A 25,489-nucleotide genomic window follows, 5' to 3' on the forward strand; every position below is an offset into this window, starting at 1 on the left:
GTGAACAAGAGGCAAATGTGATGTGTTGATTACCTGCTCAAACTTCTGCTTCCAAGCAAGAGAGGACACAAGTTTTCCAGTTCCAGGTTGATACATAGCAGCCATCGTGTAGGTTTCTGTGTTCTTCCTCTGCTTGGATCGGAGCAGGGCCAGAGTAGCCTTGGTGCTGAGGCTGAGAGGGTTGGGGTTGTAGGAGCTGACACACCAGGAGCCGTAGACAGAAGTCAGGGGAGTCGTCTGAGCGTTGTTTGGCTTGGTGTAATTCAGGAAGCACCAACTGACACTGGTTGCCGTGCGAAGACTGGGGAACTGAAAGAACTGCTGAACGTCTGCCAGATCTGTGAGCAGCAGAGTGCTTCCAGCAGTGCCCCCACTCTGATTGGCAGCCAGCTGCACCAGCATGTTGACAGGGATCTTGCTGCCCATGGGTGGCTTGGCCTCCTCTGGACTGTCACTGGAGGAGACCATGGACTGTGGGCTGGAGCTAGCCTCTGGGGTGAAGGAGTCGTCAACATCCAGCTCCTCTGGGGACTCTCTGCCCCCAGGGGTGTCCATCACAATTTGCAGAGGGGGAGTGAAGCTGTCAGCTGGTGGCACATCGGGTATGTGAGGTGCGTTGGAACGCAGTGGGATTTGGGTGGAAGGGAAGTCTGCTGGTGGGGAGGAGGACATCCTCTCCTGATCGTCCATTGAACCCTCACTCTTTAGAGGTGCATGCTTTGGTAACTTGACGCTGTCCTTCGAAGCACTCAGCTCGACAGCGCTCAGCTCTTTTACAATCTGCCCGTACATCTTCTCCTCCTTGACCCGTTTCTGCTGTTTGGTCTCTATAAAGAGTTCCAGGCTACTGGCTGGTGATAACATCCGCTTGCTCGCCCCGATACTGGAGGACGCATCCGTGGTGGAGATGGTTCTCGATGTCAACGACAGCGGAATTCCCGTGTTTAGTCTCCCATGTTCAGTGTTCAGATCGGGAACTTTCCAGAGTGGATAACGTGGAGCTCCCTCAGGCTGACCAAGGATCTTAGATAAGTTGAAGCAACCTCCGTGCTTTGAAACACTGCCGCCTGTGAGTGAATTGGATGATGCATTCTCTGAGCATATGACTCTTGCTGAATAAGCGCTCTGGCTGTGGTTAGTTATGAGCTGTGAAACACTTGTGTACATAACACTTCCGTAAGATGGCACGTGAGTCTGTATCCTAACGGGGATTAGCATACCTGGGAGTGATGGCTGTGATCCTGCATTCTGAGTGGCGAAGATTGGCTGGACCTGTTGCAGGAGCATTTTACTCTCGGTGAGGGCCACTTTAGACGGTGGAGAGCTGTAATGCTGGGCCTGGGGGGAGACTCTGGAGGGATACTGGTAGTTCTGACTGATAGCACCGTCAGCCTTAATGTCACACTGCTCCTGGATCTGCTGTAGCTGATGATGAGGTGGGTGGGATTTCTGGAGCATGTGCGGTATACTAGGCTGTCTGATATGTAGTTTCTGTAACTGGTGTGGCTGGAAAGCCAGATGTTGCTTGTGTCTCTGTGTTGACTCCGGATGCCAGAACAGGCCGGGCTGAAATGGCAGGAAAGGCAGTGAAGCCAAGCTGCTCTGGAGTGAGGAGTATTGCATGGCTTCCTGGCTGATGAGCTCATGACTTGGATGCTCTACCTCTGATGACTGTTGACTTGGCAGACAAGATGACTTCTGGAACAGTGTTGGGTCTTCCTGGCTGTCCTCACTAATTCTCTGTTGCAGAAGATGATAAGGTGACCCTCTCTTGGGTCTTGCTACTTCGCTGGCTGATGCACCATGAGAACCTTGAGAGGATGGGGGGCTCTGCCAAGATAAAGGTCCATGGTCTGAGTGCTCTTGCTTGATGGTCATTTCGAGACCACCTTGATCATGCACCACTGTCTCAGGGTAAACGCTAAGGGATGCCTGCCTTACTAGGTAGCCCCTTCTCCGTTCTTTCATGGCTGATGCACTGGAGTAAATCTCTCCCTGTCTGGATAATGTTGAGAGACTGCCATAGTCAAAGGACTTGCTACGGATCTCTGGGATCTCGGTGGCCAGAGCACAGGGAGCCTGTTCGGATGAGGATCGTCGCATCTCCCTCTGCTGGTGATGGCCGGGGATGGTGAGAGAGTTGCCACTGTACTCAGACTGCTTGCCAAAGTCATCCTGCTTGGTTGGTGACACAGACTTCAGGTTTTCTTCCTTGTCAAAGGACATAGAGAAGTTGGAGCTGTGGGACAGGTTGCTTTCCTGGCTGGGGCTCCTGGACAGGCTGGTGCAGGACTCAAAGCTGGAATCCCCAGAGGAGTGCTCCAAGTCTGCCAAACGCAGACGTTTCTTTTTAGGAGGCAGCTTCTCCGTAGGGAGCTGGGACAGTGTCTCACTCCTCTGGGGCCACTGGAATTCTTCAACGTGCTTCTCCGGCTCCTTGGTCGGTACATCAGGCTCTTTCTCAGGTTTATCTGGCTCCTCCGTCACCCTGATCTCAGGCACTTGGATGTTAGGCTGCCGCACCAGTTTGGGGGGCATGGGACAGGGCTGGTTGGGTGAAGCTAAATCACTGTCGCTCTGCTGCTCCATGCTCTCAGACCTCAGGATAGAGTCCGGGCTCTGCACATCTTCTGTGTTTTCTGTATCTGACTGCTCTGAATATTGGCTAGAGGATTTGTCTTGCAGGTAGGCTGGGTGCTCAAAGGACTCTGACTTCTCGAAGGAGTTTGGCCTACTGAGTGAGTTTGTGTGCTGAATAACAGAGATAACGTTGCCAGTTGCCTTTCTGTCAGAGTCTGGGACGAGCACTACATCCTCTGAGCACATACTACTACAGCATGTTTCAAAACTGTCTGATTGGCTATGTGCATTGTACATGGATCCTATGGATCCTTTCCCAGTAGGTGTTGCCCTTGAACCTATTTGACTACCTTGTTTTGAATCATAATCCCCAACCATATCTACTGAGCCACTACTGTCATACTGGCCTGGGCCATCCTCCTCGTCCCCTACACTCTTTTCCTTCCTGCGTTTACGAGTGGCAATCTCTGTCATTCCCACTTTAGTACCATAAGGGCTGTATGTTGTATGCTCTGGCACCACAGGACTACGCTCCCCTAGCTTTAAAACCACAAATGGGGCTGTGTTCTTGAGAATGTGTCCATAGGTTTCAGATTCGCCATGCCCTTCATGTGCTGAATGCTCAAAAGCTGCCTGTCTCCTAAGCCTCCTAAGACCGGCAGCACCCGGGTAGAAGACATCATCAGAGGTCATCATCTCGTCGAAGGAGTGGCTGACTCTTATCCCCGGTGGGACGTTGAGGTTGGTCGGGGAGGATGTTGGCATTGAGTTACTCCTAATGAGTGGCCCTGAATCAGGAGCCTCTAATAGACCTGTGTTGCTTTGGCAAGGGCTTGTGGGGTACTGCTTAGGGTCAACACCTGCTAGTAGATGCGCTTCACTGTTATCATTACGGAAGAATATATGATCTTCAGATATCTTCCCCATGATTAGGTTAGTGTCTTGGCCAACAGTGGCCATGCCTACTGCAATGGATTGTCTCGATCTAGGAGAGTTAGGTTTGTAATACCAAGTCCGACCAAACATGATCTCCTCGTAGGACTTTGCGTTTGTGTTGGGAGGGCTGATTTGTTGCTCCGCACTCTCTGAAAGAGAGAAGTAGCCAGAATCTGTGCTGCCTTTGCTGTGTGGACTCAGAAGGTTCAGGGACTGCTGGGACTGCTGGTCTGAGTCCTGTGATCCCTTCCTATCTGTCAGTTTCAGAGCCAGTCTCTGTTTTATAGTAGGAGAGTCATCCACGCGGCTCACCTGGGAGCTGATGTGAGAAGCCTTGAGTTCCATGAATGGGGGGCACTCCATTGCTGTTGGTGGGATCCCTTGTTTTGGGACAATTAGGATAGGCACTTTCATGGATGCCATAGCTAGTTCCTCAGCTGAGTCAGCATATGCCGGCTCCCCACCCTTCTCCATTGTGCTTTTGTCCATTTCAAATGATATCTGGGGGATGGGGCTGACTTTGTCCATAAACATAGAGACCTCTGCCGTTTCCTCGTCGGTGTCCGTGCTCTGTTCACCGTCTGAGTGTACATCTGTCTCTCCCACTGAGGACGCTTGATCCATGTCTGTGCGTGAAGCTGCCAGTTCGGAGAATGGGACTAGTCCTGCTTTGATGGCATGGGCATGAGATTTTCGGTGTTTGTACAAATTACTCTTGGTTTTAAAGGAGAACCCGCAGGGGACACAAGGGTAGGGGCGTTCCCCAGTGTGTGAACGAATGTGCTTCTTCAGCACGCTGGGTTTCGCACAAGCCCTTCCACAGTAGTGGCAGATGTACTTTCCTGGCTTCTTGGGTTTCTGCTCCTTCTTGTATCCCTCCTCTGGCAGCTCCGGCCCTGATTTGGAATACTGGCCAAAAGAACTGGGTAAACTGGGAGATTTCTGACGAGAGAAAACTCCATGGGCACGGGAGTGTCCAGGGAATATGTCGTCGGATGGGAGCTGTCCAGCGAAAGGCCAGGCATGGGCCTCCAGACCAGGCTGTGGCTTGGCTCCGGACAGGAAGCGCTCTTGCATGGGCTGCTGTGGGTACTGTTGTGGTAACTGGTAGGAGTAAGTACGGGGGAAAGCCTGTGTGTATTGACTGTCTTGATGCGGCTGACCCATTGCAGTTGATAACATCTTCCCAGAGCCATACTTTTGTGCTGAGCCAGTAATATTGCTGCCACTGGCACCACTTTGCAGGCTTTCGCGATGCGAGTGCCTTTTTCCCTCCGGGTCAGCGAAAGTGCTTCTTTTTGTGACAGCTGAGGGCTCGGAGACCCATTTCCTTTGTAGCTTCTCCCGTGGCTCCTTGGTGGATTTTTCACCAGAAGCGGATTCATGTGGCTCCATTGTCCAACTATACTTCCTTTGGGTTTCTCAAAGGTCAAATGTCAGATGCTGTAGTTCTCAAATGAAGGGGCCTTCCATTGCTGAAGTCGTTTTGGGTTGTTCTACATTTGAGTCACAAAGATCCTCTATAGTGGGCATCAGAACACTTTCTTTCTGTCAAGCATACTGTAAACTTGCAAATTTGCATCAGCCCTTCAATTTTCTTTTTGTTTATTAAATGTATCAAGACATTTGAGGGATCTGAAAATTCAAACAGAACATTAATAAATTCCATGTACTGTGAAACAAAACGTGGTTTTAAAAATCATGATTCGGTATAAAATATCTATTACTGAACACTTACCAGTCTGAAAAAAAAGGTTTTGGTGATATCCCTCCTTTTATAACTTCCAAGAGAATCTTTATGTACGACCTGGAGAGAGGAGAGGGAAACAATTCAATGATTGAAACAAAGCATTTACTGTGAAGTCAGTTAATAACTTATGCCTCTATGATTTCCTCCATTTTCAAAAAATGAATCGCAGTTCAGTCATCTACAGTTGAAGTCGAAAGCTTACATTAAACTTTGCCAAATACATTTAAACTCAGTTTTTCACAATTCCTGACATTTAATCCTTGTAAAAGTTTCCTGTCATAGGTCAGATAAGATCAACACTTTATTTTAAGAATGTGAAATGTCAGAATAATTGCAGAGAGAATTATTTATTTCAGCTTTTATTTCTTTCATCACATTCCCAGTGGGTCAGAAGTTCACATACACTCAATTAGTATTTGGTAGCATTGCCTTTATATTGTTTAACTTGGGTCAAACGTTTTGGGTCGCCTTCCACAAGCTTCCCAAAACAAGTTGGGTGAATTTTGGCCCATTCTCCTGACAGAGCTTGTGTAACTGAGTCAGGTTTGTAGTCCTCCTCGTTCGCACACCCTTTTTCAGTTCTGCCCACACATTTTCTATAGGATTGAGGTCAGGGCCTTGTGATGGCCACTTCAATACCTAGAATTTGCTGTCCTCAAGCCATTTTGCCACAACTTTGGAAGTATGCTTGGGGTCATTGTCCATTTGGAAGACCCATTTACAACCAAGCTTTAACTTCCTGACTGATGTCTTGAGATGTTGATTCAATATATCCACATAATTTTCCTTCCTCTTGCAGCAAAGCACCCCCACAACATGATGCTGCCACCCCCGTGCTTCACGGTTGGGATGGAGTTCTTTGGCTTGCAAGCCTCCCCCTTTTTCCTCCAAACATAACGATGGTCATTTTGGCCAAACAGTTGTATTTTTGTTTCATCAGAGCACAGGACATTGCTACAAAGAGTACGATCTTTGTTCACATGTGCAGTTGAAAGCCGTAGTCTGGCTTTTTTTATGGTGGTTTTGGAGCAGTGGCTTCTTCCTTGCGGAGCGGCCTTTCACGTTATGTCGATATAGGACTCGTTTTACTCTGGATATTGATACTTTTGTACCCGTTTCCTCCAGCATCTTCACAAGGACCTTTGCTGTTGCTCTGCGATTGATTTTCACTTTTCGCACCAAAGTGCGTTCATCTCTAGGAGACAGAAGGCGTCTCCTTCCTGAGTGGTATGACCGCTGCGTGGTCCCATGGTGTTCCTTCTTGCGTACTATTGTCTGTACAGATGGACGTGGTACCTTCAGGCGTTTGGAAATTGCTCCCAAGGATGAACCAGACTTGTGGAGGTCTACAATTTTCTTTCCTGGGGTCTTGGATGATTTCTTCTGATTTTCCCATGATGTCAAACAAAGAGGCACTGAGTTTGAAGGTAGGCCTTGAAATACATCCACAGGTACACCTCCAATTGACTCAAATGATGTCAGTTAGCCTATCAGAAGCTTCTAAAGCCATGACATAATTTTCTGGAATTTTCCAAGCTGTTTAAAGGCACAGTCAACAAGTGTATGTAAACTTCTGACCCACTGGAATTGTGATACAGTGAAATAATCTGTCTGTAAACAATTGTTGGAAAAATTACTTGTGTCATGCACAAAGTAATGTCCTAACCGACTTGCCAAAACTATAGTTTATTAACAAGACATTTACGGAGAGGTTGAAAAACAAGTTTTAATGACTCCAACCTAAACTTCCGACTTCAACTGTATATTCTCATGTACAGTTGCATGCAGTACAAGGAATACAGTGCTAAACTAGATTGAGGTTAAAATATTTCGAATGAGTGTGATTGGGCCACCCACCCCCTCGTGCTTACAGTGAGTCATCAGTAACAACTCGGCCCACGCAGTTCCTAAAAAGACACAAAAAAGTACAAATAGCCGGCCAAATGGAGGTGACGTAAGACATCATATGTGCGTGGGCGTCCAAAGGGCAAGTCGTAAAGGAACTACAAGCACTAGCATTTTTCTTTTCGCTGGCCTCTGATGTTTACTTTCTATACATACACATACTGCAATGCCTAGTGAACACAGAAGCTACAAATAAACTTGCATTCGTTTGTGATTCTATTTCAGAGTGCTAACGTACAGAAACCACACCAACACTTGAATATAGAATGAATCCAGTGTCTGAGACTAACACGCTGAACATGTAAGTCTCTGCCGTGATTTTCTTGATTTCATTTTTTCTCTCTGATTGCGACACACACACACACACACACACACACACACACACACACACACACACACACACACACACACACACACACACACACACACACACACACACACACACACACACACACACACACACACACACACACACACACACACACACACACACACACACACACACACACACACACACACACACACACACAAGGCCCCTTTGCTCTGGCGCTACTGGGGTAGGAGCATGGAAGCTAGGTGACACGGGTGTCTTGAGGCCAATGTGAGAGATAAAAATATCCCAGTCGAAAACACTGGTATTTTTAGCACCTGAAACATGAACTTCTCGTCGGTTTTTGTTTTCTTCCGTGCTGTTACACAAAAAGAATGTGTGCAAACAACAGAACAAAGTCATAGGCGCTCAGAATAAGTGGTTGGATGGAGGTTTGGTACCGGCCAGATATCCTTTCTTATTGACCAACGATAAATACCACCTGCGATCCTGTTAAAAAAAACTGTACATGTACATGTTTCAATTAAACCCAAAGCCAAAAGTGTATGTGAAAACACAGCCAGATGTTGCTATGTTTAGAGAGATTGGAAGATACAGAATGCAGTATCAATTGCAACACACCTGTATCAACAGGTGTTGCATACCAACCTCATGAAATGTTCTCGATTGTCAGCTTTGTAAAAATACCGTAGTTACAGAGAGAAACATTCTGAGAGGAATAATAACTCATCCTAGCCTATTCACACAATACGCACTCCGTATTTTGTGAAAAAGTGTCATCTGATGAGCCTTATGAAGCCAGAGAAAACCTATCACTGAGTGGAAAAGAGCCATCTTTCTAAGCTGGAGTCAGTTTCATATATCACACTTAATGGTGGCCAGGTTGGTGCACCCCTCTCCTCTTCCCTTCTCCCCCCTCCATGTTTGGGCGCATCTCCTTCTATGAATCCATCTGTCTAGTATCTCTTGTTATTAGTACAGATCCGCTACCATGGTGCCCGAAGTTCTCTAAAATCTTTCTTTTAGGACATACAGTTCAGTAGGCATCTGCCTAAAACCATTAATGAATTATTCTCTGCCGTGTTGCATAAGGTTATCATTGTTCAAGTCAAAGAAAGACTATTGAATGGGTTATATAAAGTGTTTTCATCCTAACTAAAACGCCGTCCTTTTTTCTGACTGAGCGTGGGTGGGAATATTCTTTGGCATCATTTTTAAGTGGAGTACCTGGAGGAAGTGTGCGTGGGACACACAGAGGCAGAGTGTGCTAGGGACACCTCGCTCTATAGAGACGGACCACATTCTCAAAGATATAAACAGACACACTCCACTGGATGATTCAAGCATTTTATGTAACATCTCCATAGTCTAACAGTGGTTCATCTGATAGGAGGCCCCACCGCCAAAAACTGACGGACCAGCACCACCCCCCCACAGTAAGTTACTCCCCCCCGCCCCAAGCATTACAGTACATATATCTCCATCATCCCCCTCCTCCCCAGAGGTATACATAAAGTGTGGGTATAAGCCATGTTAGCTTCTTTATTTGGGCTCTCTTTTCATGGGGAGAACGTTACGGTGATAGAGGGCCTCTGCCCACCTCGGGCCTAGTTCTGGTTTCTGGCTGGAGATCTATGGGGAGTGGGGGATAAGCTGGTAGCCTGGGGCCGTACCAGGCCCTACACACTGACGCACATCTCCATTGTGACTGGGGAAAGAGCAAACCTTAAAGAGGCCCTTTCACTCAATCAAAATACATCCTCTTTCCAATGCAGGGATTAGGTATTTAAGCGTTTTTGGGCTGGCAGATTCAAGAGAGAGGATTAGAAAATGTTTTGTTATTTTGTGTGACAATGAGTGATGTGTAGTTATCCTTAAAGCATTTGGACAGCCAAGATGCCACATACCAATTTGAAGTGCTTGGAATTCCTTTCAACACTGAAATAAAGAATAGAGTGAATCCCGTTTTCCTTTCCCATAAAATAACAACATCTGAAGTTAAAAATGAACCATGACGCCATATCTCTCACTGTCCAACCAAAAGTTATTTGCAGGACACGAGCACTTTAAATAAATAAATACAATTGTTGGAATAAAAATTTTAAAAACAGACCTGGAAAATATCTCCATTGCCAAACTATGTTCTTTAAATATTTGGAGTCATAGTCTTTGACACTGCTATTATCGACTGATGTTTTAGACCTATCAGTGTTACATAGTCACTCCAATAAACAGTTGAAGGTAATTAAATCAACCTCATCTAGTTTCAGTTCCATCTCTATTACAGAGGGTAGGTAGTACACACGGTTCTGTTGGTCTAAGCAAATTGACATCTGCAATTATACCTGAGTAATTCCTGTAGAAACAAAGGCCAGTCGCATGGGTAGCCGCCTGTGTGTTTTGGGTATCTCCTAAACCACAGGGCCATTCGATCAGCACAGTGGCCTAATTCAGTGGCCTGTCTGTGGGGTTGACCGTGACACATCCGCCAGTGTGTTTTCAAAGCTCCGGTTACCCCTTTTGTTTGTCCTCCTGGTGACATCACGTTCACAGCAGCGATGTAGGCAGACACACACACACACACACACACACACACACACACACACACACACACACACACACACACACACACACACACACACACACACACACACACACACACACACACACACACACACACACAGGCCGTTTCTTATTTCCCTGAACGGAAACCGGCACAGTTTCTTGTACTTTCCAGGGCAGACTCTGAATAATTCAAATCATTGCTAATTGTTTCCATTCAGTAATTACAGAGTTTATGGTAACAAACTCCTGCCTAGAAGTGCATCATGGTCAGTGCCTCAGCCTCAGGGGGCCTAATGAGACCCCCAACCGAGACCCTTGTTTATTTATCTGTGTTTGTTTGTTAGAAACACACACATATCTGCATACAAGTTTTATACCTTTCTCTGTGTCTTCCCTTACAGTGGGAATGAGAGGGGAGCTGGGTCAGTTTGCTGGGGTCTTTGTTCCAGCTATTCCAGCTCATTGGGGATGGAAGCAACGTTAAAAGCTCCAACTGGCTTTATCAACTGGCTAGCTAGGGGAAAATCTGAAAGGGTTGTGAAAATAGATTGAAGCAAGGCTCCTACAATAAAGTATTATGTGTTTTAGGGGCGTCTGGATCAACGCGCCTTTCACCTGAACTGTGTCAGGGAGTTATTCACAATGCAATGTTGAAGAATCCCTCTGTTCTCAAATGGACTGCATGCACAGAATACACAACATATTTTTTGGGACTACTGAAAGGACTGAGTGAAATGAATTAATTCTGCAGTCATGACACACTTCTCTACTCTATTCAGTTGCAGGTTCATCTGTGCCTCTCAATGTAACATGGGCAACAAAAGTAGCTTGTTTGTCTTTTCCAGTCTGTATCATGTATAAAAAAATACACATATTGTAAAATATGAATAGAATGGAATAAAAACAAAATAATATGCAATAAATATACACCCAGAAAATATTCCTGAATCTTATTGAAATCCCAGAAATAACTATTTTCATCTTCGGACTTATACCACCAATAGTTTGCGTCTTGACAGCCTGAGAGATTCACCATTTGCACAGCCAGCAGGTTTTGTGGTGTGATTTTATCCCCTGTAAGCAGGTTCTGTGGATGCATCACCCAGTCCGTTCGCAAGTCAGCCCCCGGGAGTGTCATATTGACTCCTCATTAGGAGCCCAAAGATGAAGCACTGCCTGGAGCTGGGAGAGACTGCAGCCGGGAGATACTGCAGTCTGGAGACTGTGGAGAGACAACACGCAACAGGTTGAGAGAGGGGGGAGAGAGAGAGACCATCCATTGCTCAAACCAGGTCAAGGTGGTCAGAAGAGCCAGTGCCCTCACAGAGCAATACTAAAATGACAACTACAATGTAGTGCATCATACACATTTATAGAATGGTAAGTGTATGTGCAATGCGTATGGCATGATGGGATGGATATTTCGTTTTGGGACAAACTCCAGCAACACATGAGAAATGTAAAGACCAGTATTGGTAAAACTACAAGGCACATGATTCAGACAAGAATCATATCTTGATAGTCATACATCCTGTCATACATCCTGTCATACATCCTGTCATAAATCCTGTCATACATCCAGTCATACATCCAGTCATACATCCTGTCATACATCCAGTCATACATCCTGTCATACATCCAGTCATACATCCTGTCATACATCCTGTCATACATCCTGTCATACATCCAGTCATACATCCTGTCATACATCCTGTCATACATCCTGTCATACATCCTGTCATACATCCTGTCATACATCCAGTCATACATCCTGTCATACATCCAGTCATACATCCTGTCATACATCCTGTCATACATCCAGTCATACATCCTGTCATACATCCTGTCATACATCCAGTCATACATCCAGTCATACATCCTGTCATACATCCAGTCATACATCCTGTCATACATCCTGTCATACATCCTGTCATACATCCAGTCATACATCCTGTCATACATCCAGTCATACATCCTGTCATACATCCTGTCATACATCCTGTCATACATCCTGTCATACATCCAGTCATACATCCTGTCATACATCCTGTCATACATCCAGTCATACATCCAGTCATACATCCAGTCATACATCCTGTCATACATCCTGTCATACATCCAGTCATACATCCTGTCATACATCCTGTCATACATCCAGTCATACATCCAGTCATACATCCTGTCATACATCCAGTCATACATCCTGTCATACATCCTGTCATACATCCTGTCATGCATCCTGTCATACATCCTGTCATACATCCAGTCATACATCCTGTCATACATCCTGTCATACATCCTGTCATACATCCTGTCATACATCCAGTCATACATCCAGTCATACATCCTGTCATACATCCAGTCATACATCCTGTCATACATCCTGTCATACATCCAGTCATACATCCTGTCATACATCCTGTCATACATCCTGTCATACATCCTGTCATACATCCAGTCATACATCCTGTCATACTCATGTCTACATTTCAAGCAGAAAGTATGAGGTACAGCTAGGCATAAGATGGGAGGTGGTATTTTTAACATGGTTGGTGTGTGTGTAGTGAGTAGTGAAAAGAGAGAGTTGGGCTCTGCGTGGGTGAGAGGCCTTGGCTACAGCCTCATTGAGACAGGGTGAGGTGAGGACGTGTGGGTGACAGTTCCTGTGTGGGAAGAACAAGCCTGAATGCCATGCAGCAGGGTTACCATGCTGATGAATTGAAATTATGAAAGGAGCTGGTTGCACAACTCAGCTAGGTGGTTGGTCGGTCGCTCTGCTCGGCCACCTCTTCTCGCCGTCGGTGTGAGAGCTCAAGTGGGAAGACGGGTGTTCACTAGGCATAGCATACTACTCCTTAAGCTGAGGCATTCACTAGGCATAGCAAACCACACCTTAAGCTGAGGCGTTCACTAGGCATAGCATACTACTCCTTAAGCTGAGGCGTTCACTAGGCATAGCATACTACTCCTTAAGCTGAGGCGTTCACTAGGCATAGCATACTACTCCTTAAGCTGAGGCGTTCACTGGGCATAGCATACTACTCCTTAAGCTGAGGCGTTCACTAGGCATAGCAAACCACACCTTAAGCTGAGGCGTTCACTAGGCATAGCATACTACTCCTTAAGCTGAGGCGTTCACTAGGCATAGCATACTACTCCTTAAGCTGAGGCGTTCACTGGGCATAGCATACTACTCCTTAAGCTGAGGCGTTCACTAGGCATAGCATACTACTCCTTAAGCTGAGGCGTTCACTAGGCATAGCATACTACTCCTTAAGCTGAGGCGTTCACTGGGCATAGCATACTACTCCTTAAGCTGAGGCGTTCACTGGGCATAGCATACTACTCCTTAAGCTGAGGCGTTCACTAGGCATAGCATACTACTCCTTAAGCTGAGGCGTTCACTGGGCATAGCATACTACTCCTTAAGCTGAGGCGTTCACTAGGCATAGCATACTACTCCTTAAGCTGAGGCGTTCACTGGGCATAGCATACTACTCCTTAAGCTGAGGCGTTCACTAGGCATAGCATACTACTCCTTAAGCTGAGGCGTTCACTAGGCATAGCATACTACTCCTTAAGCTGAGGCGTTCACTAGGCATAGCATACTACTCCTTAAGCTGAGGCGTTCACTAGGCATAGCAAACCACACCTTAAGCTGAGGCGTTCACTAGGCATAGCATACTACTCCTTAAGCTGAGGCGTTCACTAGGCATAGCATACTACTCCTTAAGCTGAGGCGTTCACTGGGCATAGCATACTACTCCTTAAGCTGAGGCGTTCACTGGGCATAGCATACTACTCCTTAAGCTGAGGCGTTCACTAGGCATAGCATACTACTCCTTAAGCTGAGGCGTTCACTGGGCATAGCATACTACTCCTTAAGCTGAGGCGTTCACTGGGCATAGCATACTACTCCTTAAGCTGAGGCGTTCACTGGGCATAGCATACTACTCCTTAAGCTGAGGCGTTCACTAGGCATAGCATACTACTCCTTAAGCTGAGGCGTTCACTGGGCATAGCATACTACTCCTTAAGCTGAGGCGTTCACTGGGCATAGCATACTACTCCTTAAGCTGAGGCGTTCACTGGGCATAGCATACTACTCCTTAAGCTGAGGCGTTCACTAGGCATAGCATACTACTCCTTAAGCTGAGGCGTTCACTGGGCATAGCATACTACTCCTTAAGCTGAGGCGTTCACTGGGCATAGCATACTACTCCTTAAGCTGAGGCGTTCACTAGGCATAGCATACTACTCCTTAAGCTGAGGCGTTCACTAGGCATAGCATACTACTCCTTAAGCTGAGGCGTTCACTGGGCATAGCATACTACTCCTTAAGCTGAGGCGTTCACTGGGCATAGCATACTACTCCTTAAGCTGAGGCGTTCACTGGGCATAGCATACTACTCCTTAAGCTGAGGCGTTCACTAGTCATAGCATACTACTCCTTAAGCTGAGGCGTTCACTGGGCATAGCATACTACTCCTTAAGCTGAGGCGTTCACTAGGCATAGCATACTACTCCTTAAGCTGAGGCGTTCACTGGGCATAGCATACTACTCCTTAAGCTGAGGCGTTCACTGGGCATAGCATACTACTCCTTAAGCTGAGGCGTTCACTAGGCATAGCATACTACTCCTTAAGCTGAGGCGTTCACTGGGCATAGCATACTACTCCTTAAGCTGAGGCGTTCACTGGGCATAGCATACTACTCCTTAAGCTGAGGCGTTCACTAGGCATAGCATACTACTCCTTAAGCTGAGGCGTTCACTGGGCATAGCATACTACTCCTTAAGCTGAGGCGTTCACTAGGCATAGCATACTACTCCTTAAGCTGAGGCGTTCACTGGGCATAGCATACTACTCCTTAAGCTGAGGCGTTCACTAGGCATAGCATACTACTCCTTAAGCTGAGGCGTTCACTAGGCATAGCATACTACTCCTTAAGCTGAGGCGTTCACTGGGCATAGCATACTACTCCTTAAGCTGAGGCGTTCACTGGGCATAGCATACTACTCCTTAAGCTGAGGCGTTCACTAGGCATAGCATACTACTCCTTAAGCTGAGGCGTTCACTAGGCATAGCATACTACTCCTTAAGCTGAGGCGTTCACTAGGCATAGCATACTACTCCTTAAGCTGAGGCGTTCACTAGGCATAGCATACTACTCCTTAAGCTGAGGCGTTCACTGGGCATAGCATACTACTCCTTAAGCTGAGGCGTTCACTGGGCATAGCATACTACTCCTTAAGCTGAGGCGTTCACTGGGCATAGCATACTACTCCTTAAGCTGAGGCGTTCACTAGGCATAGCATACTACTCCTTAAGCTGAGGCGTTCACTGGGCATAGCAAACCACACCTTAAGCTGAGACCACACCTTAAGCTGAGGCGTTCACTAGGCATAGCAAACCACACTTTAAGCTGAGGCGTTCACTGTGCACAGCCATGCAATAGCACAAGCAATAATGGCAGTAGTTACACGTTTCCCGCTGATAGGCAGGTGGAATTTATTACTTTTATTTGCATTTGTTGTTATGAGATATGGCAAAAACATTTGGCATTGAATGGGGAAACATAATCCATCAAATTATAAACATATTGATGTTACAAAAATGGACTAATCTGGGCACTGGGTTGTCTCTTAACAAATCGCTGTGTCACAAATCTCGACTGGGTCATGCCATGGGTATCAGCCCCATGCCTGATGATGTTCCTGCTGATTGTGATGAATGTTATCTGCTCATCCAAGGATGCTGGGCCATTATGGGAGGCGTAACCTACGAGCGGCGGTAATAAACAGAATCTCTCTTGGCTGTGCGGAGGTATACAGTCTGGCACTCAGGCCAACAGCACACACATCGCCTCACAGACAGTTGCCCCAGAGACACTGTTTGGCTGTTCACTCATTTGTTTATGGGCCTTTGATCGATGCGTCCATCCAGATCCTCTTAATCAGTTTCTGATCTGGTTTCTCCCTGGCTCTCTCCAAGAAGACAATCACATTCAGAGATTCAGAGTGTTTAATAGTCACGGGTTCAGGTGTTTCAGGTGTGATTGCAGGCTACAGTGAAAATCTTCAGCTCCACATTAGTCATTAGTCAGTTATTCAGGCTCCACATTAGTCAGTTACAGAGACCAGGAGCAGAGCTGTCTGTTGGTGTTGGGTAAAGGCCCAGTACAGAGACCAGGAGCAGAGCTGTCTGTTGGTGTTGGGTAAAGGCCCAGTACAGAGACCAGGAACAGAGCTGTCTGTTGGTGTTGGGTAAAGGCCCAGTACAGAGACCAGGAGCAGAGCTGTATGTTGGTGTTGGGTAAAGGCCCAGTACAGAGACCAGGAGCAGAGCTGTCTGTTGGTGTTGGGTAAAGGCCCAGTACAGAGAACAGGAGCAGAGCTGTCTGTTGGTGTTGGTGTTGGGTAAAGGCCCAGTTACAGAGAACAGGAACAGAGCTGTCTGTTGGTGTTGGGTAAAGGCCCAGTACAGAGAACAGGAACAGAGCTGTCTGTTAGTGTTGGGTAAAGGCCCAGTACAGAGAACAGGAGCAGAGCTGTCTGTTGGTGTTGGGTAAAGACCCAGTACAGAGAACAGGAGCAGAGCTGTCTGTTGGTGTTGGGTAAAGGCCCAGTACAGAGAACAGGAGCAGAGCTGTCTGTTGGTGTTGGGTAAAGGCCCAGTACAGAGAACAGGAGCAGAGCTGTCTGTTGGTGTTGGTGTTGGGTAAAGGCCCAGTTACAGAGAACACGAGCAGAGCTGTCTGTTGGTGTTGGGTAAAGGCCCAGTACAGAGAACAGGAGCAGAGCTGTCTGTTGGTGTTGGTGTTGGGTAAAGGCCCAGTACAGAGAACACGAGCAGAGCTGTCTGTTGGTGTTGGGTAAAGGCCCAGTACAGAGAACAGGAGCAGAGCTGTCTGTTGGTGTTGGGTAAAGGCCCAGTACAGAGAACAGGAGCAGAGCTGTCTGTTGGTGTTGGGTAAAGACCCAGTACAGAGAACAGGAGCAGAGCTGTCTGTTGGTGTTGGGTAAAGGCCCAGTACAGAGAACAGGAGCAGAGCTGTCTGTTGGTGTTGGGTAAAGGCCCAGTACAGAGAACAGGAGCAGAGCTGTCTGTTGGTGTTGGTGTTGGGTAAAGGCCCAGTTACAGAGAACACGAGCAGAGCTGTCTGTTGGTGTTGGGTAAAGGCCCAGTACAGAGAACAGGAGCAGAGCTGTCTGTTGTTGGTGGTGTTGGGTAAAGGCCCAGTACAGAGAACACGAGCAGAGCTGTCTGTTGGTGTTGGGTAAAGGCCCAGTACAGAGAACACGAGCAGAGCTGTCTGTTGGTGTTGGGTAAAGGCCCAGTACAGAGAACACGAGCAGAGCTGTCTGTTGGTGTTGGGTAAAGGCCCAGAACAGAGAACAGGAACAGAGCTGTCTGTTGGTGTTGGTGTTGGGTAAAGGCCCAGTACAGAGAACACGAGCAGAGCTGTCTGTTGGTGTTGGGTAAAGGCCCAGTACAGAGAACACGAGCAGAGCTGTCTGTTGGTGTTGGGTAAAGGCCCAGTACAGAGAACACGAGCAGAGCTGTCTGTTGGTGTTGGGTAAAGGCCCAGTACAGAGAACACGAGCAGAGCTGTCTGTTGGTGTTGGGTAAAGGCCCAGTTACAGAGAACACGAGCAGAGCTGTCTGTTGGTGTTGGGTAAAGGCCCAGTTACAGAGAACACGAGCAGAGCTGTCTGTTGGTGTTGGGTAAAGGCCCAGTTACAGAGAACACGAGCAGAGCTGTCTGTTGGTGTTGGGTAAAGGCCCAGTTACAGAGAACACGAGCAGAGCTGTCTGTTGGTGTTGGGTAAAGGCCCAGTTACAGAGAACACGAGCAGAGCTGTCTGTTGGTGTTGGGTAAAGGCCCAGTTACAGAGAACACGAGCAGAGCTGTCTGTTGGTGTTGGGTAAAGGCCCAGTTACAGAGAATACGAGCAGAGCTGTCTGTTGGTGTTGGGTAAAGGCCCAGTTACAGAGAATACGAGCAGAGCTGTCTGTTGGTGTTGGGTAAAGGCCCAGTTACAGAGAACACGAGCAGAGCTGTCTGTTGGTGTTGGGTAAAGGCCCAGTACAGAGAACACGAGCAGAGCTGTCTGTTGGTGTTGGGTAAAGGCCCAGTACAGAGAACAGGAGCAGAGCTGTCTGTTGGTGTTGGTGTTGGGTAAAGGCCCAGTTACAGAGAACACGAGCAGAGCTGTCTGTTGGTGTTGGGTAAAGGCCCAGTACAGAGAACAGGAGCAGAGCTGTCTGTTGGTGTTGGTGTTGGGTAAAGGCCCAGTACAGAGAACACGAGCAGAGCTGTCTGTTGGTGTTGGGTAAAGGCCCAGTACAGAGAACACGAGCAGAGCTGTCTGTTGGTGTTGGTGTTGGGTAAAGGCCCAGTTACAGAGAACACGGGCAGAGCTGTCTGTTGGTGTTGGGTAAAGGCCCAGTACAGAGAACACGAGCAGAGCTGTCTGTTGGTGTTGGGTAAAGGCCCAGTACAGAGAACACGAGCAGAGCTGTCTGTTGGTGTTGGGTAAAGGCCCAGTACAGAGAACAGGAGCAGAGCTGTCTGTTGGTGTTGGTGTTGGGTAAAGGCCCAGTACAGAGAACACGAGCAGAGCTGTCTGTTGGTGTTGGGTAAAGGCCCAGTACAGAGAACACGAGCAGAGCTGTCTGTTGGTGTTGGTTAAAGGCCCAGTTACAGAGAACAGGAGCAGAGCTGTCTGTTGGTGTTGGGTAAAGGCCCAGTACAGAGAACAGGAGCAGAGCTGTCTGTTGGTGTTGGTGTTGGGTAAAGGCCCAGTTACAGAGAACACGAGCAGTGCTGTCTGTTGGTGTTGGGTAAAGGCCCAGTACAGAGAACACGAGCAGAGCTGTCTGTTGGTGTTGGGTAAAGGCCCAGTACAGAGAACAGGAACAGAGCTGTCTGTTGGTGTTGGGTAAAGGCCCAGTACAGAGAACAGGAGCAGAGCTGTCTGTTGGTGTTGGGTAAAGGCCCAGTACAGAGAACAGGAGCAGAGCTGTCTGTTGGTGTTGGTGTTGGGTAAAGGCCCAGTTACAGAGAACACGAGCAGAGCTGTCTGTTGGTGTTGGGTAAAGGCCCAGTACAGAGAACAGGAGCAGAGCTGTCTGTTGGTGTTGGTGTTGGGTAAAGGCCCAGTACAGAGAACACGAGCAGAGCTGTCTGTTGGTGTTGGGTAAAGGCCCAGTACAGAGAACACGAGCAGAGCTGTCTGTTGGTGTTGGGTAAAGGCCCAGTACAGAGAACACGAGCAGAGCTGTCTGTTGGTGTTGGGTAAAGGCCCAGTACAGAGAACAGGAACAGAGCTGTCTGTTGGTGTTGGTGTTGGGTAAAGGCCCAGTACAGAGAACACGAGCAGAGCTGTCTGTTGGTGTTGGGTAAAGGCCCAGTACAGAGAACACGAGCAGAGCTGTCTGTTGGTGTTGGGTAAAGGCCCAGTACAGAGAACACGAGCAGAGCTGTCTGTTGGTGTTGGGTAAAGGCCCAGTACAGAGAACACGAGCAGAGCTGTCTGTTGGTGTTGGGTAAAGGCCCAGTACAGAGAACACGAGCAGAGCTGTCTGTTGGTGTTGGGTAAAGGCCCAGTTACAGAGAACACGAGCAGAGCTGTCTGTTGGTGTTGGGTAAAGGCCCAGTTACGTCTGTTGGTGTTGGGTAAAGGCCCAGTTACAGAGAACACGAGCAGAGCTGTCTGTTGGTGTTGGGTAAAGGCCCAGTTACAGAGAACACGAGCAGAGCTGTCTGTTGGTGTTGGGTAAAGGCCCAGTTACAGAGAACACGAGCAGAGCTGTCTGTTGGTGTTGGGTAAAGGCCCAGTTACAGAGAATACGAGCAGAGCTGTCTGTTGGTGTTGGGTAAAGGCCCAGTTACAGAGAATACGAGCAGAGCTGTCTGTTGGTGTTGGGTAAAGGCCCAGTTACAGAGAACACGAGCAGAGCTGTCTGTTGGTGTTGGGTAAAGGCCCAGTACAGAGAACACGAGCAGAGCTGTCTGTTGGTGTTGGGTAAAGGCCCAGTACAGAGAACAGGAGCAGAGCTGTCTGTTGGTGTTGGTGTTGGGTAAAGGCCCAGTTACAGAGAACACGAGCAGAGCTGTCTGTTGGTGTTGGGTAAAGGCCCAGTACAGAGAACAGGAGCAGAGCTGTCTGTTGGTGTTGGTGTTGGGTAAAGGCCCAGTACAGAGAACACGAGCAGAGCTGTCTGTTGGTGTTGGGTAAAGGCCCAGTACAGAGAACAGGAGCAGAGCTGTCTGTTGGTGTTGGTGTTGGGTAAAGGCCCAGTACAGAGAACACGAGCAGAGCTGTCTGTTGGTGTTGGGTAAAGGCCCAGTACAGAGAACACGCGCAGAGCTGTCTGTTGGTGTTGGGTAAAGGCCCAGTACAGAGAACAGGAACAGAGCTGTCTGTTGGTGTTGGTGTTGGGTAAAGGCCCAGTACAGAGAACACGAGCAGAGCTGTCTGTTGGTGTTGGGTAAAGGCCCAGTACAGAGAACACGAGCAGAGCTGTCTGTTGGTGTTGGGTAAAGGCCCAGTACAGAGAACACGAGCAGAGCTGTCTGTTGGTGTTGGGTAAAGGCCCAGTACAGAGAACACGAGCAGAGCTGTCTGTTGGTGTTGGGTAAAGGCCCAGTACAGAGAACACGAGCAGAGCTGTCTGTTGGTGTTGGGTAAAGGCCCAGTTACAGAGAACACAAGCAGAGCTGTCTGTTGGTGTTGGGTAAAGGCCCAGTTACAGAGAACACGAGCAGAGCTGTCTGTTGGTGTTGGGTAAAGGCCCAGTTACAGAGAACATGAGCAGAGCTGTCTGTTGGTGTTGGGTAAAGGCCCAGTTACAGAGAACACGAGCAGAGCTGTCTGTTGGTGTTGGGTAAAGGCCCAGTTACAGAGAACACGAGCAGAGCTGTCTGTTGGTGTTGGGTAAAGGCCCAGTTACAGAGAACACGAGCAGAGCTGTCTGTTGGTGTTGGGTAAAGGCCCAGTTACAGAGAATACGAGCAGAGCTGTCTGTTGGTGTTGGGTAAAGGCCCAGTTACAGAGAATACGAGCAGAGCTGTCTGTTGGTGTTGGGTAAAGGCCCAGTTACAGAGAACATGAGCAGAGCTGTCTGTTGGTGTTGGGTAAAGGCCCAGTACAGAGAACAGGAGCAGAGCTGTCTGTTGGTGTTGGTGTTGGGTAAAGGCCCAGTACAGAGAACACGAGCAGAGCTGTCTGTTGGTGTTGGGTAAAGGCCCAGTACAGAGAACACGCGCAGAGCTGTCTGTTGGTGTTGGGTAAAGGCCCAGTACAGAGAACACGAGCAGAGCTGTCTGTTGGTGTTGGTTAAAGGCCCAGTTACAGAGAACAGGAGCAGAGCTGTCTGTTGGTGTTGGGTAAAGGCCCAGTACAGAGAACAGGAGCAGAGCTGTCTGTTGGTGTTGGGTAAAGGCCCAGTACAGAGACCAGGAGCAGAGCTGTCTGTTGGTGTTGGGTAAAGGCCCAGTTACAGAGACCAGGAGCAGAGCTGTCTGTTGGTGTTGGGTAAGGCCCAGTTACAGAGAACACGAGCAGAGCTGTCTGTTGGTGTTGGGTAAAGGCCCAGTTACAGAGACCAGGAGCAGAGCTGTCTGTTGGTGTTGGGTAAAGGCCCAGTTACAGAGACCAGGAGCAGAGCTGTCTGTTGGTGTTGGGTAAAGGCCCAGTTACAGAGACCAGGAGCAGAGCTGTCTGTTGGTGTTGGGTAAAGGCCCAGTACAGAGACCAGGAGCAGAGCTGTCTGTTGGTGTTGGGTAAAGGCCCAGTACAGAGACCAGGAGCAGAGCTGTCTGTTGGTGTTGGGTAAAGGCCCAGTTACAGAGACCAGGAGCAGAGCTGCCTGTTGGTGTTGGGTAAAGGCCCAGTTACAGAGACCAGGAGCAGAGCTGTCTGTTGGTGTTGGGTAAAGGCCCAGTACAGAGACCAGGAGCAGAGCTGTCTGTTGGTGTTGGGTAAAGGCCCAGTTACAGAGACCAGGAGCAGGGCTGTCTGTTGGTGTTGGGTAAAGGCCCAGTACAGAGACCAGGAACAGAGCTGTCTGTTGGTGTTGGGTAAAGGCCCAGTACAGAGACCACGAGCAGAGCTGTCTGTTGGTGTTGGGTAAAGGCTGTTAAATAAAGGTTAAATAAAAACAATTTAAACAAAAAATATTTAAAGCCCATTACAGAGGAGATCCAGCTCATAATCAACCCTCTCCAGAGACTCAGAGTCCAGCATAATATGTTTAAAAGTATTGCTTGGTTGTAAGTACAGACGATGCTAAAGGGTATGTGTACAGTGTGACCTGTTTGGCCATGCCACCAGCCCAGCGCCTCATCTTGAAGATGAATTAGCCCAGAACAGTCTGTGGACTTTGGACAGGGTTGATGGGGAACAGGGGGTGACATCATTTCCCCCAGACAAGCCAATCCATGAGCCTGAGTGTGAGTGGAGACACACACACACACGCGCACACACACAGGCACGCATGCACGCGCACACTCTCCTTCTCTCTCTCCCTCTCTCTCCCTTTCTTTCTCCGTCTTTCAGTCTCTGTCCCTCTCTCTCTCTCCTCCTCTCTCAGTGAGAGGCCCATCATGGGGTGCAGGAAGACTCCAGTGGTCTGAGCATAGCGCCTGGGGTGTTGAGCCAAAAGACCGGGCCCCACAGGCTGAAAGCCATTTAGAGAGGGAGAAACAGATCCTTTCAACATGAGGTCATGCTTAATACAACTGACACTCTGGCGGCCCCGCCAGTGTCCCCAGCCTGATATACAGTTACCAATGAAACAAGTGGCCAGACGGACACAGACAAAGCGGAGAGGGTGTAAGTGCCGCCATGCTAAGGACCTGGGGAGGCTAGGATGAGGGTTGAGGGCAGGGAGGGAGGGAGGGAGGGGAGTGCGGTACTGTGGGACTCTCTGGCAGACCGACTGTGGGACAGAGCCGGGTAATTACACCAGGCCTCAGTAATTGAAAACGGCATAGATAAAAAACCATCTCCCTGTGTCTGTGTACAAGCCCTCTGCTCCAACAGGCTGCCTGCTGCAATGCTGGAAAGAGCAACAAAATAAGAGTCGGCAGCAGCATGCTTCCTGGTTGGATTTATGATCATTTCCTGGAGGTGGTAACGGCTAAACATGCATGCTGTGTGCACAGTGGGATAAACCATGTGACCCAGATCTTACTCTTTATGTTGTAGTAGGTGCAGTTCTGGGATTTCTCCAGCTAAGCAGCAGAACTAACTATCCCTAGTTAATTCATGCTCCACAGCTGTAGACGTTTAATGTACATGTTTCCATTTAGCGCTGGACGAAAAACATAAAATCTCCCCTATGGAAAGAAAGAGAGGGAGAATAAAAAATAAATAAATAAAAGGGCTTCATGTTGGTTTTAATTGTCTATGGAAAGACGGTCATATTTTCCACCGGGTAAGCTTGAAAAATTACCTTCATTACATTTTCCACAACATTTTGCAGAAATGTCAGGAAGCAGCTGTAGAGGTACTGATTAATTGTCTTTCTCACTGGTTCCCCCACTTACAACACCGAGCCCCCCGTCTTTGCACCGACATTAGAACTTTATGAGGCTAAACTTTAGAGCAACAGACAATAGGCGACGCTAACTTTTGAAACCACATAACCGTAGGAAAGAAGGCTGCTTCAGTACGGACATCTCAGCTGTGGCTATCTTGGATGGAGGACTAACACAGGCTTAACTAAGCCTGGAAGGCAGCATCCACTACCCCTCCATGCCCCCCCCTCCTCCCTCACACAGATCCCTCCCAGCGCTCAGAGTTTGGGTATTATATTCCTAATATACACCACACACCATGTGGACACAACCAATGTATCAAACAGGGTGTTGTACTACGGCGCTGGGGAACTCCAGTGGAACAGTATACCTCATAACCAAATATTTTGAATCCAGTTTCTATAAAGAGAAGGGGAAGGCAAAACATGAAGGGGATCGTCTGGAGGATGTGATCCTGTAGGACTGGTGGAGGAGGAGGAGGAGGAGGAGGTGGAGGAGGAGGAGAAGCTCAAACATCTGCCACCAATGTGCCTCCCTGCCTGCATGGTGCAACTAGGGCCTCCCTCCTAGACCAAATAAACGACTCTCGTCACTGTCCAAGGTTAACAGCCCCCGCTTATGGCAAAGTAAACAGACAGGACCCACTGACACCGACTACCATGGAAAACCCAGTAAAGTGCTAATACTCCGTAGTTCAGACTTGTTGGAAATGTACACATCAGGGATGTCTAGCACAAATGTCACCAGCTCCACAGCCAACGTGTTTGGGTGTGAATGGACAAACGGTGTGTGTAGTCAAATGGGTTTCCCTTCCCTGAAGAAATAGCTAGCTGCACCACGGAGACATTTGGAGTTGATTCAGGTTAGCCCGACACGGGAGCAAAGAGAGGGTCTTCCATCGGCGAGAGGAGAGGTTTGAGCTGGAGGAGGGATGACAGATGGAGCGTGATGAAAAGTGACAGAATCATTTAGACCATTACATGGCCAGTCAGTTGGGAGTGTGGCTGTCACAGATCGAGAGGATGTTTTAGACCTGTAACAGCAGGGTCGTCTCACGACTGACCCGATAAACACAGCCATAATCAATTGTGCAGAAACAAACACAATCCTATCTGCTTCCTGGTGGTACTGCAAAGTCCCAATGCTAGAAATCGAAAACAAGGCTGAATCATGATATTCTTCAGTATTTATACTTACCTATTGAACAGCCAGTAAATCATGAGCAGTATTTTTTATCACCTTTATCAAGAGTCAACCACAACCCATAGATCAGATAGGCCTGTATTTTATATCCCATCTGCTAGCATGCAGCTAAAGCTAACACTCACCCCTTTCCAGATGTGAGGCTCACTGAGGTGTCTGTTCCTAACACTCCAATTATTTCCACCCTAAACGCACACACTCCTGACTCTTGTGTGGAATGTGTGTGTGTGTGTGTGTGTGTTTGTACACTCACCTGCGTGATCTCAGGGGACTTGAGTGGTGATTGAGCCTGGCATTGTTTATGGGTCTTCAGTCTGCTTTGGGGCAAGGTGGGGGGGCTGGGGGGGATCACTGGGTCAGGCTCGTGGGAGGGGGGCAAGAGAGGGGACCGAGGTCAGGATGACCCCTTGGTAGGGGTGAGGAGACGACACAGACCACTGGAAAGAAACAACAAGAAGAAGACCATTTAGACACCTCCCACAACAATAGAAACCTGCCATAAAAAAATCCAATAGACTGATTTTGAATGGGGCAATAAATCAAACCAAAATTAGCATTGCTCTATCAATCTGCTTTTTTAATTTAACTAAATGTTTCAGTGCTCTGGGTTGACTCCATATAGTTAACGGCACTCCTGCCAAAACGTTTTATAGAGATAGATCATAATTCAT

The 25,489-nt window shown here is 48.0% G+C and overlaps 1 protein-coding gene across 1 annotated transcript in view; it reads right to left on the bottom strand.

The window, feature by feature from the left end:
- LOC118386917 (transcription factor HIVEP2-like) overlaps positions 1-25,263 on the bottom strand; it is a 34,858-nt gene extending 9,595 nt beyond the window's left edge. The window contains exons 1-3 of the mRNA XM_035774920.2: positions 25,072-25,263; positions 5,255-5,323; positions 34-5,151 (exon numbers count right to left, since the gene is read on the bottom strand). Of these exons, the coding sequence (XP_035630813.1) occupies positions 34-4,911 (4,878 nt within the window). The 5' untranslated portion in view covers positions 4,912-5,151; positions 5,255-5,323; positions 25,072-25,263. The remainder of the gene's footprint in view (positions 1-33; positions 5,152-5,254; positions 5,324-25,071) is intronic.
- Positions 25,264-25,489: the final 226 nt, after the last annotated feature.

The sequence above is a fragment of the Oncorhynchus keta genome, chromosome 8 (genome assembly GCF_023373465.1).
Source record: "Oncorhynchus keta strain PuntledgeMale-10-30-2019 chromosome 8, Oket_V2, whole genome shotgun sequence".
Taxonomy (NCBI): Eukaryota; Metazoa; Chordata; class Actinopteri; order Salmoniformes; family Salmonidae; genus Oncorhynchus; species Oncorhynchus keta.